Source organism: Rana temporaria, chromosome 1 (genome assembly GCF_905171775.1).
Source record: "Rana temporaria chromosome 1, aRanTem1.1, whole genome shotgun sequence".
NCBI lineage: Eukaryota > Metazoa > Chordata > Amphibia > Anura > Ranidae > Rana > Rana temporaria.
In genome coordinates this window covers 248,633,577-248,646,048 of record NC_053489.1, presented here as the reverse complement: position 1 = coordinate 248,646,048, position 12,472 = coordinate 248,633,577, and the positions used below count along the sequence as shown (strand labels likewise).

Below are 12,472 nucleotides of genomic sequence, written 5' to 3'. Positions count from 1 at the left end.
GCAGACACGGAGGTAGCCCTCCTAGATAAAGTTGCGCCTGAATCCTCTCTTTAACGTCGCCACAGGTACTGACTGAAAGAGGAGTCAATCCTTCAGTGTCCGGTAACCTCGATCCCCGGTGGTTTGTCAGAATCCTATTGGACCGCCAGCCTCTCAATGGCGCTCCTCAGATGGACTCCCCACCAAACATCTACACTTGCTTGGGATCTTCAAAAGTGGAAACCCAGTCGACCACTGGGTCCCCGTCCTGCTCAAAGGCCCGGAACCAGGAACTCTGCATAGCACGCACACTCCGGCCAGGTAGGCCATTAGGCCATAACGCCGGAGCTCCGTGATGTGGCTACCCTAAAGGTTGGTGCCACACCGGAAGAAAAAACACACAAAATGGCGCCTGCCTCATAAGTACCCTCTCCCAGCATGCCCAGCGAGGTCCAAGCCTCCTGATTGGCTGCTGGAAAAAAAGGTGCTCAAACCTTGACTCCACTGCTGCCACCTACCGCACCGGGGTGGAAAAACACCCCAGCACAATAGAATAAGCCCACAGCACAGCCAAGCTGAAACATAAACCCAAATTTGAACTAATTAACAATGGTCAGAGTTACTTAACTCTCTGACCCCCTCTAAATTTCAATAACACCGGTTCTGAAAAGTAACCAGGTGCTACACAGATAATAATAAATAATTCATAAATGCTTTTAGAAAGGCAAACTGCATGATTGTCAAGCATCTCCTGACATGTTCTGAAACATGGTCAACTTTTACAACACTAGACCTGCAAATTGGGGTGTTCCCCAAACAGGGCGAACAGCAAATGTTTGGCCCAAACTCATGCTCAGGTCTGTTCAGGGAACACCCGAATTTACAGGGTGTTTGGCGGGTGTGCACTGCACGCTGCATTCTGCACCTTGATTGGGCAAAGCTTTGGTCAGGGATGAAGTTGTGAAGATGTTAAAAGCAGGGTTAGGTTATAGAAAAATATTCCAATCTTTGAACATCTCATGGAGCACTATTTAATCCATCATCCGAAAATGGAAAGAGTATGTCACAACTGCAAATCTATAAAGACATGGCCGTCCACCTAAACTGGCAAGCTGGACAAGGAGAGCATTAATCGGAGAAGCAGCATAGAGGTCCATGGTAACTCTGGAGGAGCTGCAGAAATCCACAGCTCAGGTGGCAGAATCTTTCCACAGGACAACTATTAGTCGTGCACTTCACAAATCTGGCCTTTATGGAAGAAGAAAGCCATTGTTGAAAGAAAGCCATAAGAAGTCTCGTTTTCAGTTTGCGAGAAGCCATGTGGGAGATACAGCCAACATGTGGAAGAAGGTGCTCTGGTCAGATGAGATCAAAATTTTACTTGTGGCCGAAAAGCAAAATGTTATGTGTGGTGGAAAACTAATACTGTACATCACCCTGAACACACATCCCCACCGTGAAAGATGGTGGTGGCAGCATCATGTTGTGGGGATGCTTTTCTTCAGCTGGTCAGAGTTGATGGGAAGATGGATGGAGCCAAATACAGGGCAATCTTAGAAGAAAACCTGTTAAAAATCTGCAAAAGACTTGAGACTGGGGCAGAGGTTCACCTTCCAGCATGACAATGACCCTAAACATACAGCCAGAGCCACAATGGGATGGTTTAGATCAGGGGTCTCCAAACTGTGGCCCAAGGGCCAGATGTGGCCCTTTGCTAACCTTTATCAGGCCCTTGGAGCACTATTCCTCCCACTGACACCAACAATTGGGCACTATTTCTTCCACCGATACCAATGATGGATACTATTCCTCATATTAATAGGAACACTACTGCTATTGACCACCAACCCTGAGGCCATATTTATTCTCACTCATGCCAAGCCCATGACATGTTCTGCCCCTGTTGGCCACAATTCGGCCCTCCTAAAGTCTGATGGACAATAAAAGGGGCCTTTGTTTGAAAATGTTGGAGCGCCCTGGTTTAGATCGAACCATATTCATGTGTTAGAATGGTCCAGTCAAAGTCTAGACCTAAATCCAATTGAGAATCTGTGGCAAGACTTGAAAATTTCTGTTCACAGATACTCTACGTCCAATCTGACAGAGCTTGAGTGATTTTGCAAAGAAGAATGTGCAAAAACATCACTTTCTAAATGTGCAAAGCTGGTAAAGACATACCCAAAAAGACTTGCAGCTGTAATTGCAGCGAAAGGTGGTTCTACAAAGTATTGACTCAGGGGGGCTGAATACTAATCCACGCCACGATATTTGTAAAATGTTTTGAAAACTTTTTATAATTTTCCTTCCACTACACAATCATGTGCCACTTTGTGTTGGTCTATCACATAAAATCCCAATAAAATACATTTACACTTTTGGTTGTAACATGACAAAATGTGGAACATTTCAAGGGGTAGGAATACTTTCTTTTTCAAGGCACTGTATACTCTTAGCATTCTTAAAGGGTACATCTCAGTCCTTGGTAAAAATTACTAGCCACCAACAAAGCAGCTTGCAAAGTGATAAATAAAATGAAGGGACCAGTCATATCTTTGCGTTGTGTTTATGTGGGTAAAATGCACATTTCAAGCACGTCACCACAACAATCAACTCACAAATCACTATGTATTTTAGTGCAGCTCATTTTAAACGGCACTCTAGCACACTATTACAGTAGCAGGCAACGCACCTACAGTGCACAGCATCCCAATGCACTTTGTTACTTTTAGAAACTGCTGGAGGCAAGTCTGTTCCTGGAAGGCCGCATGTGCTCTTATGAACGTCATTGCTGAGCACGTGAACAAAATGTCAGGGTCTAGAAGTAGCAGTAGAGACTAGGGTGCAGTGAGTTTACTAATGCTAAAATGCAAAAATATGCTTCTGTTCTATCCTGAGCACAAAAAATGGCCATTTAAAAGTGCATGCGTGCTTTAGTGCTCGAAAAGGATTTGTGGTCTTTATCCTCTAGCACTGAGCAAGCCTTTGTGTGAGACAATGTGAGTTTTAGATCTGACTAAGCCATATGTAAAATGTGAAACAGTGCCCCATAAGGTCTCCTAGTTATTATAAATACCTATCACATAGTAAATAATATACACAAAATCTACAGTCACCGATCATCTTATTAAGTACACCTTGCTAGTACTGGGTTGGACACCCTTTTGTCTTTAGAACTGCCTTAAAGCGGTTGTAAACCCAGAAAAAGAAAAACTAGCATACTAGCTCATTATAAATTACTTACCTTATATTGAAGCCCCCAAAACCGTCCTCGTCTCCCCCTCCGGCCGCAGACATCTCCCCGGAAGGTTACTTCCGGGTATCGCCGCTCCGGCGCTGTGATTGGACAGAGCGGCGATGACATCACTCTGCGCATGCACGCGGGAGCCATCAAAGCCGGCATTAGCCATTCACAAATCCGGCATTCCCAGTGCGCCTGCACCGTTGTCTTTCTTTTGGCAAATATCTCCTAAACCGTGTAGGTTTAGGAGATATTGCAAACACCTACAGGTAAGCCTTAATCTGGGTTTACCTGTAGGTGTAACTTCAAAGAAAGGGTTTACAACCACTTTAATATTTCAAAGCCGGCATTAGCCATTCACAAATCCGGCATTCCCAGTGCGCCTGTGCCGTTGTCTACGGTGCGCATGTGCCGTAGAAAACGGTGTATTCCTTTTAGCAAATTTTTACTAAACAGTGTAGGTTTAGGAGATATTGCAAACACCTCCAGGTAAGCCTTAATCTGGGTTTACCTGTAGGTGTAACTTCAAAGAAAGGGTTTACAACCACTTTAATATTTCATGTCATAGATTCAACAAGGTGTTGGAAACATTCCTAAGAGCTTTTGGTCCATAGTGACATGATACATGTAGCATCACGCAGTTGCTGCAGATTTTTTGGCTGCACATCCATGAGGTGAATTTCCCATTTCACCACATCCCAAAGGTGCTCTATTGGATTGAGATCTGGTGACTATGGAGGCCATTGGAGTACAATAAACCAGTTTGAAATATTCCCATCTTCATCCTCTCTATGCTGGAAATGTAACACCCATATAGGTAATTTATTACATACACTTTGGGGGTGTAAAGCTTTGTTGAGCTTTTGGAAGACAATTTCCTCCTTTATTGCATCTCTTACAGGTAATCTAACCGCTTTTACACCAGCAATGACCTTACTAGGGTTAAACTTAGATTTATACCCGCTTAAAGGTTAGTTTTTTATTCTCTAAATAGGTTCCTTTAAGCTAGTGCATTGTTGGTTCACTTACCTTTTCCTTTGATTTCCCTTCTAAATGTTTTTTTTCTTTGTCTGCATTTCCCACTTCCTGTTCCTTCTCAGTAACCTTCCCCCATCATCCAAGCCGTTCTGGCTGGGGGTTAGTCAGCCAGAACAGCTTACTGAGGAGGAACAGGAAGTGAGAAATTCAGACAAAGAAAACAAAAACAAGGGAAGGGAAGGGAAATCGAAGGAAAAGGTAAGTGAACCAACAATGTACTAGCTTAATGGAAACTATTTAGAAAATAAAAAACAAACCTTTACAACCCCTTTATTATAGGACTATAGTAGCCAATATCTTGTTTGCTTCAAGACTCACCCTAACTACATTATGGGAATCCACTTTAGCTCCTAATCTGTCCGATGTCATTTTAAGACTCAATTCTCAAGCCCATTTTGAACTAGTGTTGTTAGCACACAAAAATGGCTCCATAGCTAAATTTACAAAAGGTTGGCATGCGTGGACATTACATTCTAGCGCTTCAAATTTTTTGAAAGATACCAAGAACTACTAAACTCGTTTTTTTAGCATAATTTAAGCCAAAGCTTTAAAACTCATATGGTAACTTTCTTTTCATGTTGTTTACGTTAATTCTGACCCTACCATCTGAATGTCAAAGCTGAAATTGAGACTTATCAAACCAGGCAACGTTTTTCCAATTTTCTATTGCCCAATTTTGGTGAGCCTGTGTCAATTGTAGCCTCAGTTTCCTGTTAGCTGACAGGAGTGGCACCTGGTGTTGTCTTCTGCTGCTATAGCCCATCTGCTTCAAGGTGTTGTGCATTCAGAGTTGGTATTCTGCATACCTTGGTTGTAACAAGTAGTTATTGGAGTTACTGTTGCCTTTCCATCATCTCAAACCAGTTAGCTCATCCTCTTTGTGCTGATCCAGGATACTATCAAATATCCTAATCAAGGTATCTTGCCACCCCTAGATGGACGTTTAAAGCATAACTAGCTGTGTCCTCAAGCTCTCTGCCAGCTGCTGACATCTTTAGCAGGTCTGCTACTGGGTATTGATCTCCATCCATTTTCATTGGCCGGGCCAAGATGACATCACTCCCATGCATGCAGGGGAGTTAATTCATCTCGGTATTGCTGAAATTGCATGCTGAGCTGTGGATGCACAGCTCAGTGTACAGCATGGACTGGCAGGTAAGAAACTGTAATGCAGAAGAGATATTATACAACATATGTCTCATCTGCATTAAAAATCCTGACTGTTCACAGTTTTTTTTTTTTTAGACTCTTCTGCCGCGTACACAAAATCATTTTTCGGCATAAAAAAAACGTCGTTTTAAAAAAATGTCATTTAAAATGACCGTGTGTGGGCTTCACATAATTTTTCGGCTTCTGAAAAACTAAAACATTTTTTTTCGAACATGCTGCATTTTTTAACGACGTTTTAAACAATGTAGTTTTTCGGGTTGTAAAAAATGATCGTGTGTGGGCTAAAACGACGTTAAAAACCTGCACATGCTCAGAAGCAAGTTATGAGAAGGGAGCGCTCGTTCTGGTAAAACTACCATTCATAATGGTGTAAGCACATTTATCACGCTGTAACAGACAGAAAAGCGCGAATCGTCTTTTACTAACACAAAATCAGCTAAAGCAGCCCCAAGAGTGGCGTCATCCGCATGGAACTTCCCCTTTATAGTGCCGTCGTACGTGTTGTACGTCACCGCGCTTTGCTAGAGCATTTTTTTAAAACGATGGTGTGTGGGCAACGTCGTTTTAATGATGAAGTTGGAAAAACGTCATTTTTTTTCATGCCAAAAAATTATCGTGTATACGCGGCATTCCACTTTAAACTGGCAATGAACAGATTGAAATGTACCCGGCCCAGCAATGACTGATAAGTGTTTGGGTCCCTTGGTCAGTGCGTGGTGTCCACTGCTTAACAGAAAATAATCATATAAGAGACATATCGGAAAATTTTCGGATGATCAGCAACTGCAGCCAGTTAGCTGCAGCCACTGATTCGTGTATCCTGGCAAGTGTATTGGCTACATAAAGTGGTATTTTTGCGTTTATTTTGGGTGCTAATTTCTCTGTAATACTAAATATCTTGCTTTTACGTATTATATTACATACTATTGATCAGCATTTATCCTAGTCTGCAAAGCATCTACCTGTTTCCAAAATCTCTGAATGCATTACAGTTTCCCCCTCGTCGTTCAGCCCTGACAATGCCTCGATCATCTTTATTTATTTGTTTTTATATTATTTTATATTTACTTTATTTATGTATATATTAATATGTATTTTATTATTATTTATTTTGCTTAATTGATTTCAGGCAATACAGCACCACAACAACTTTTAGTCTTTTTTTAAAAGTGCTAAAAGCAGTGATGACATATGGATTACAATAATCCCTTTGTCCTATTGTCCAATTGTTATTTGTATTACAGTAAGACTGGACATATATTATTTGATTTTCTTGTACAATTTTCGGATTGTACAAGAAAATTGTACAATCCGATTTGCAAAAACCATTTGATACGAGATCAGACCTAAACACGTTCAATTTGTATGCAATCAGGCAAGGCCCTTGCGCTAAATAGTTAAGAAATGAAAGAACATTGTATAATGTATGGCCAGCGTAAGATCAGCGAAGGGAGGATTCTAATAGTTAGCCACAAATTTTGAAAGATGAAGGTTCAACTGTAGGTATAGAATTGGGCATATGGGATTGTATGATATTTTTTATTTTATTTATTTTTACTTTTGAAATGGATGGTCTTTTTTCAACCTAACTAACTATGTGTACTATGTTTAATATGAAATAGCGCCATACCTTTTTCATTTATATTTATCCACGGTTTTGGAGTGGTCTATCCACTTTTTAAAGGAGCAGCTTCACTCATTTTGTATATAATTTTCTCACAATTATAATTTTTTACTTAATACATGCATTTTAACGAAACCAGGATTGAAAGAAATATGGGCTGCCATTTCAGACCTTCTATTGAAAATGCTAGTTGCCCGGATGCCATGATGTTCAAGGCTTCCAGTGTTTTTCAGATGACTGACCTGAAATGAGTATGCAGCCAGAGTACAGAGTGCCTGATCTGCCTATTCCAAACCAGTGACTCTTATGCCGTGTACACACGATCGGTTAAACCAATGAGAATGGTCTGATGGACCGTTTTCATCGGTCCAAACCGATCGTGTGTGGGCGCCATCGGTTATTCAACTTTCTGTTAAAAAAAAGCCAACTTGTTTTAAATTTAACCGATGGATTCCTAACCGATGGGAAAAAAACGATTGTTAGTAGGCACAACCATCGGTTAAAAAGCCATGCATGCTCAGAATCAAGTCGACGCATGCTTGGAAGCATTGCACTTCGTTTTTTTCAAAACGTCGTTGTGTTTTACGTCACCGCATTCTGACATGATCGTTTTTTTAACCGATGGTGTGTAGGCACGACTGACCATCAGTCAGCTTCATCGGTTAAAGTGGTTGTAAACCCACTTTTTTTACTTTTACCTACAGGTAAGCCTATAACAAGGCTTACCTGTAGGTAAGGAGAATATCTCCTAAACCTGCACGGTTTAGGAGATATTCCCCTCGCAATGCGCCGCGGTGCATGCGCAGGGGGATCTACGGCGAAAGGACCGGCAGCCGCCGGACCTTGCCGAGTTTTAAATCTCCCGCGCGCATGCGCGGGAGTGACGTCATCGCCGCTCCAGCCAATCACAGCGCTGGAGCGGCGACACCCGGAAGACACGCCGAGGTTAGATGAAATCTTGCTCGGCGTGGACCAGGTAAGTGCTACACACCTCGTTCCGAGGTAAGTATTTCATAATGAGCTAATATGCGGTGCATATTAGCTCATTATGACTTTTGCCTTACAGGAGAAAAAATAAAATAATTGATGCGGGTTTACAACCGCTTTAACCGATGAAAACGGTCCATTGGTCCGTTCTCAACGGATGGACTTATCGTGTGTACGCGGCAATACAGTTTTTGAACCAGAGATTTAGCATAGCAGCCAGGCAACTAGCATCTTCAGAAGGAGAGGTCAGTGATGGCAGCTGCATATTTTTTCAGCACAGGTTTCCTTTAGGCAAAAAAAAAGAATACAAAGTGATATTGATATAACTCAGCCCTCTAAAAGTGACAAAAGAGCTAAGAGTAAAACTAAATCCCACACATTACAATTTAATTGTACAATCTTTTTTAGATCCAAGACTAAAATCTATGTAGTGCCAGGGCCTGCCTTTTTGATTGAATGCAGATATCCGTATTGAATTGTGTTGCAACTGTACTGTATGCCCTCATGTTGTAAAACGCTGCGCATACTGTTGGCGCTATATAAATCCTGTATAATAGTAATAATAAGAATAAGAATTTATTGGCTAGTTTATGTAGGTTCTCATATTACATCGTTTTAGTAAATCTAAATTTCATTGTACGGATATTGCTCAAATTGTAGCGTGTATGGTGCCCCCTAAAGGGAATGTAGTAGTCGTGATGTTGTAAACTCCTGCTTTTCATCACAAAATGCACACAGAAGGGATACAGATGCTAAAGTACATACGCTGTAAAAAGTTAAATATTCAACAAAAAAAAAAAACAATTCAGCCATATTTGACTTTCTATGCATTTTCAGTATTGTTCTCTCACTCACCAGCGGTGTGCATAGTGCTTCTAGGTGATGCAGCGTCTGAGTCTTCTTCGCCAAAAATCAGCCGAAAATCCAGCTCCCCATCTTGACAAATAGCTGCCCCCATTTGGAAAACCGGGAGGGGTGGATGTGGTCAGAAGATAGATAAAATAAAAAAAAAACAACCCTGCCAAGGCTGCAGAAAAGAGGAGAAGTGTATAAAATGTAGAAGGGAAAAGTGCTAAAAAGAACAGAAAAGTAATAGGAATACTTTGTTAAGCTAAAAAAAAAAAAGTGACGTAAAAAGCAGTAAGTCAGTAGATATTAGCAGGAGCTAACACTGCAAGGCAGAGGACGTGTGAAAGCAGGATAAGGACAGATACAAAGGGAGATAAATGGAAGCACGTTACTGTATAGAGAGGAGGTATATATAAATACAGAGACGCAGACAGGGGGGGGGGGAATCCTTCTGCAGATCCCAGTATCCCCAGCTCCCCTCCTGCTCTTCTCCTCCCCACTCCTCTATCCTTAGCATTCCTTCACTCCTAGATTTTTTTTCCCTCTGTTTTTTTTAATGGGAAACTTATTATAGACTTTTTCTCTTTTTTTTTTTTTTTTTGTTCCAGGGCAGGGAAAACCCAAAAAGAAGAAAGGAACATTTCCAGCACCTCCCCTTGACATTTTCAATTGGCTGGAGCTTGTACTGACATCATTCCAATCTTTTTTTTTTTTTTTTTTCTTTCCAAGTTCTGGCCTCTGCTCTCTCTAAAAATACAGTATGTCACTGGAAGGGATGTTTGTTTTAAAAGATCCAGGCTTTTGACAGGATGCCCCTTGGTTGGCCAGGAAGGCTCCCGCCTCTCTTTGTGATTGGGTGTCTAAGCTGTCTTTTGGCTAGTAGGGTGCTGAGGAGAGAGGCCATGTCTCTTTATGATCAGACGGGAGGAAAAAAAAGTATACAACGCAGGACAGCCATAGGATCTCTGCCTAAGTTGCATGTGATCAGACTTCATCTGAATTCTTTTTTATTAGCATCAGAAACCTTTTTTTTGTTTTATTATTTCTTGCTTTATAAACATTTGCATTCTCCTCAAAACACTTTTTTGTCCCCTTGTGTGTCTCGCTCCCTCTTTGCCTTTCCTTCCCTCTTCTGGCTTCTTCCTCCTGTCTTCTCCCGCCTGCAGTCTGCATGCTGATGTGTCCAGTCACTGGAAGCAGAGGCCTGGATGTCATTACTGTAATGAATCTTTGGCTTGCTGCTATCACATATGATTGCTTCTCGTGTATGTAAACAAGGAAAAAAGACCAGAGACATCTGCTCGATCCCACTACTTGTGCGCAGGCAGAATAAACGAAAGATTCATATCTTGGAATAGAAAATAAGATGGAATGCTGAAATGCATCTGAAACTTCAAACCGCACACCTTTTTTAATCTGCTCATTGGAGCGATACCATTATATTTTATTAACCGCTTGCCGACCAGCCGCCGTCATTATACTGCGGCAAGGTGGCATGTACGTCGGCTCGGGAACTCACTTTTGTGGGCACACGCCGCTGGAGGCGCGCGCACGCTCCCTTTGACCAGCGGAGGAGCCAATTAGTGGGTACCGCGATTTCCACCGCCCAACCGCGATCGTTCCCCGCAGTGACAGAATGGGCATCTGTCTGTGTAGACAAGGCAGATCTCCGTTCTGACAGGGGAGATCACACAGATCCTGTCTTTCTGCTATGCAAAAAGATTGATCTGTGTGTTTCCCCAGTCACACAGTCCCCCATACAGTTAGACCCCTTTCACACTGGGGTGGTGCGGGGGTTAGTGGCACTTTTCGGCTGCTAGAGGGGCACTTTTAACCCCCTGCTAGTGTTTGAAGAAAGGGTTAATCACGTCTGTGTTGCAACTCTGCCGAAGTGCTTTTCAGGTGATTTGGCAGCGCTGCCCATTCATTTCAATGTGCAGGGCGTTTTGGGGGCAGTGTATACGGCACTCCCAAACCGCCCCAAAGATGCTGCTTTCAGGACTTTTTTCCCATCCTGCAAGCGCACCGCCCTTCGTTGAGAACCCTTCACTGGCTGCCAGTAAAAGACAGAATTGCATTTAAAGCACTCTGCCTGACACATAAGTGCATCCATGGGAAGGCTCCGCAATATCTTTGCGACAAGATAGAACCTCACAATTCGAATCGCGTTCTGCGATCCACCGACCAAAATCTGGTCAGGGTACCAAAAACCAAATACAAGTCCAAAGGAGAAAGAAGGTTTGCTTTTCAGGGTCCTAGACTATGGAACGCTTTACCAACCAGCATTCGGTTGGAGGAAAACCACCTGACTTTCAGAAGACAGATCAAAACTCTGCTCTTTTGATGTCATGAGACACGAACAACTAGCGCCCAGAAGCGATTCAGTTCGCATGCGCCGCGCTTTATAAGTTTTTCATTCATTCATTCATTCCTAGTGTGAAAGCACTCGGTCTTTCACACTGGGGTGGCTTGAGAGGTGCTTTTCAGGTGCTATTTTTGGCACTAAAATGCCTGAAAAGTGCCGCAGTGAGAAGGGGGCCTTTAACCCCTTGATCGCCTCGGATGTTAATCCCTTCCCTGCCAGTGTCATTAGTACAATTACAGTGCATATTCTTAGCACTAATTACTGTAATAATGTCATTGGTTCCCCAAAAAAGTGTAAAAAACTTCAGTTAGGTGTCTGATCTGTCTGCTGCAATGTCGCAGTCCCGCTAAAAATCATTGATTGCCGCCATTACTAGTAAAAATACTTTTTATAAAAATTCCATAAATCTATCCCCTATTATTATAATTTAATCAATATACGCTTATTGCGATTTTTTTTTTTTACCAAAAATATGTAGCAGGCCTAAACTGATGAATGAATTTGTTTATTATTTGGGGGAAATGTTTTATAGCAGAACATATAATATATATATATATATATATATATATATATATATATATATATATATATATATATATATATATATATATATATATATATATTTCAAAATTGATGCACTTTTTTGTTTATAGCACAAAAAATAAAAACCGCAGAGGTGATCAAATACCACCAAAAGAAAGCTCTATTTGTGGGAAAAAAGGATGTAAATTTTGTTTAGGTACAATGTCACACGACGACACAATTGTCAGTTAAAGCAGGGCAGTGCCGTATCGCAAAAAATGGCCTGGTCAGGAAGGGGGTAAATCCTTCCGAGGCTGAAGTGGTTAATGTAGTTTAGTGCTTTCTGTGTCATTTGCCCTCATGTGGATTCTTATATAGTTTATTGCTCAATACACAACCCTTCACTTTTTTAACTTATACTAATATGCTGGATTTATATAGCGTCAGTGGAGAGGAAATAGAACACCTTTCCATCCCTTCTGAAGCAAACACATCAGATGTGCTTTGGCTTCCCTTTTTTAGATTGGATCCCCCAAGATATACACTTTAATGCTATATCCACTAATACTGGCCATCACATAAAATTGGGGAGTATCTTTGAGCCTAGGTTACATGATTTGAGAGGATTCTCCGGTGTTCCCCCATTGAGGAGCTTTTATGTGCTCCATGGTTTTTCGGGTAGCCTTAGTGGCTTGGTGGT

At 41.7% G+C, this 12,472-nt stretch overlaps 1 protein-coding gene across 1 annotated transcript in view; it reads right to left on the bottom strand.

Annotated features, from left to right (window-relative positions):
* Positions 1 to 9,421, bottom strand: part of NFATC4 (nuclear factor of activated T cells 4) — a 117,898-nt gene extending 108,477 nt beyond the window's left edge. Inside the window, exon 1 of the mRNA XM_040353261.1 lies at positions 8,892 to 9,421. Within this exon, the coding sequence (XP_040209195.1) occupies positions 8,892 to 8,994 (103 nt within the window). The 5' untranslated portion in view covers positions 8,995 to 9,421. The remainder of the gene's footprint in view (positions 1 to 8,891) is intronic.
* Positions 9,422 to 12,472: the final 3,051 nt, after the last annotated feature.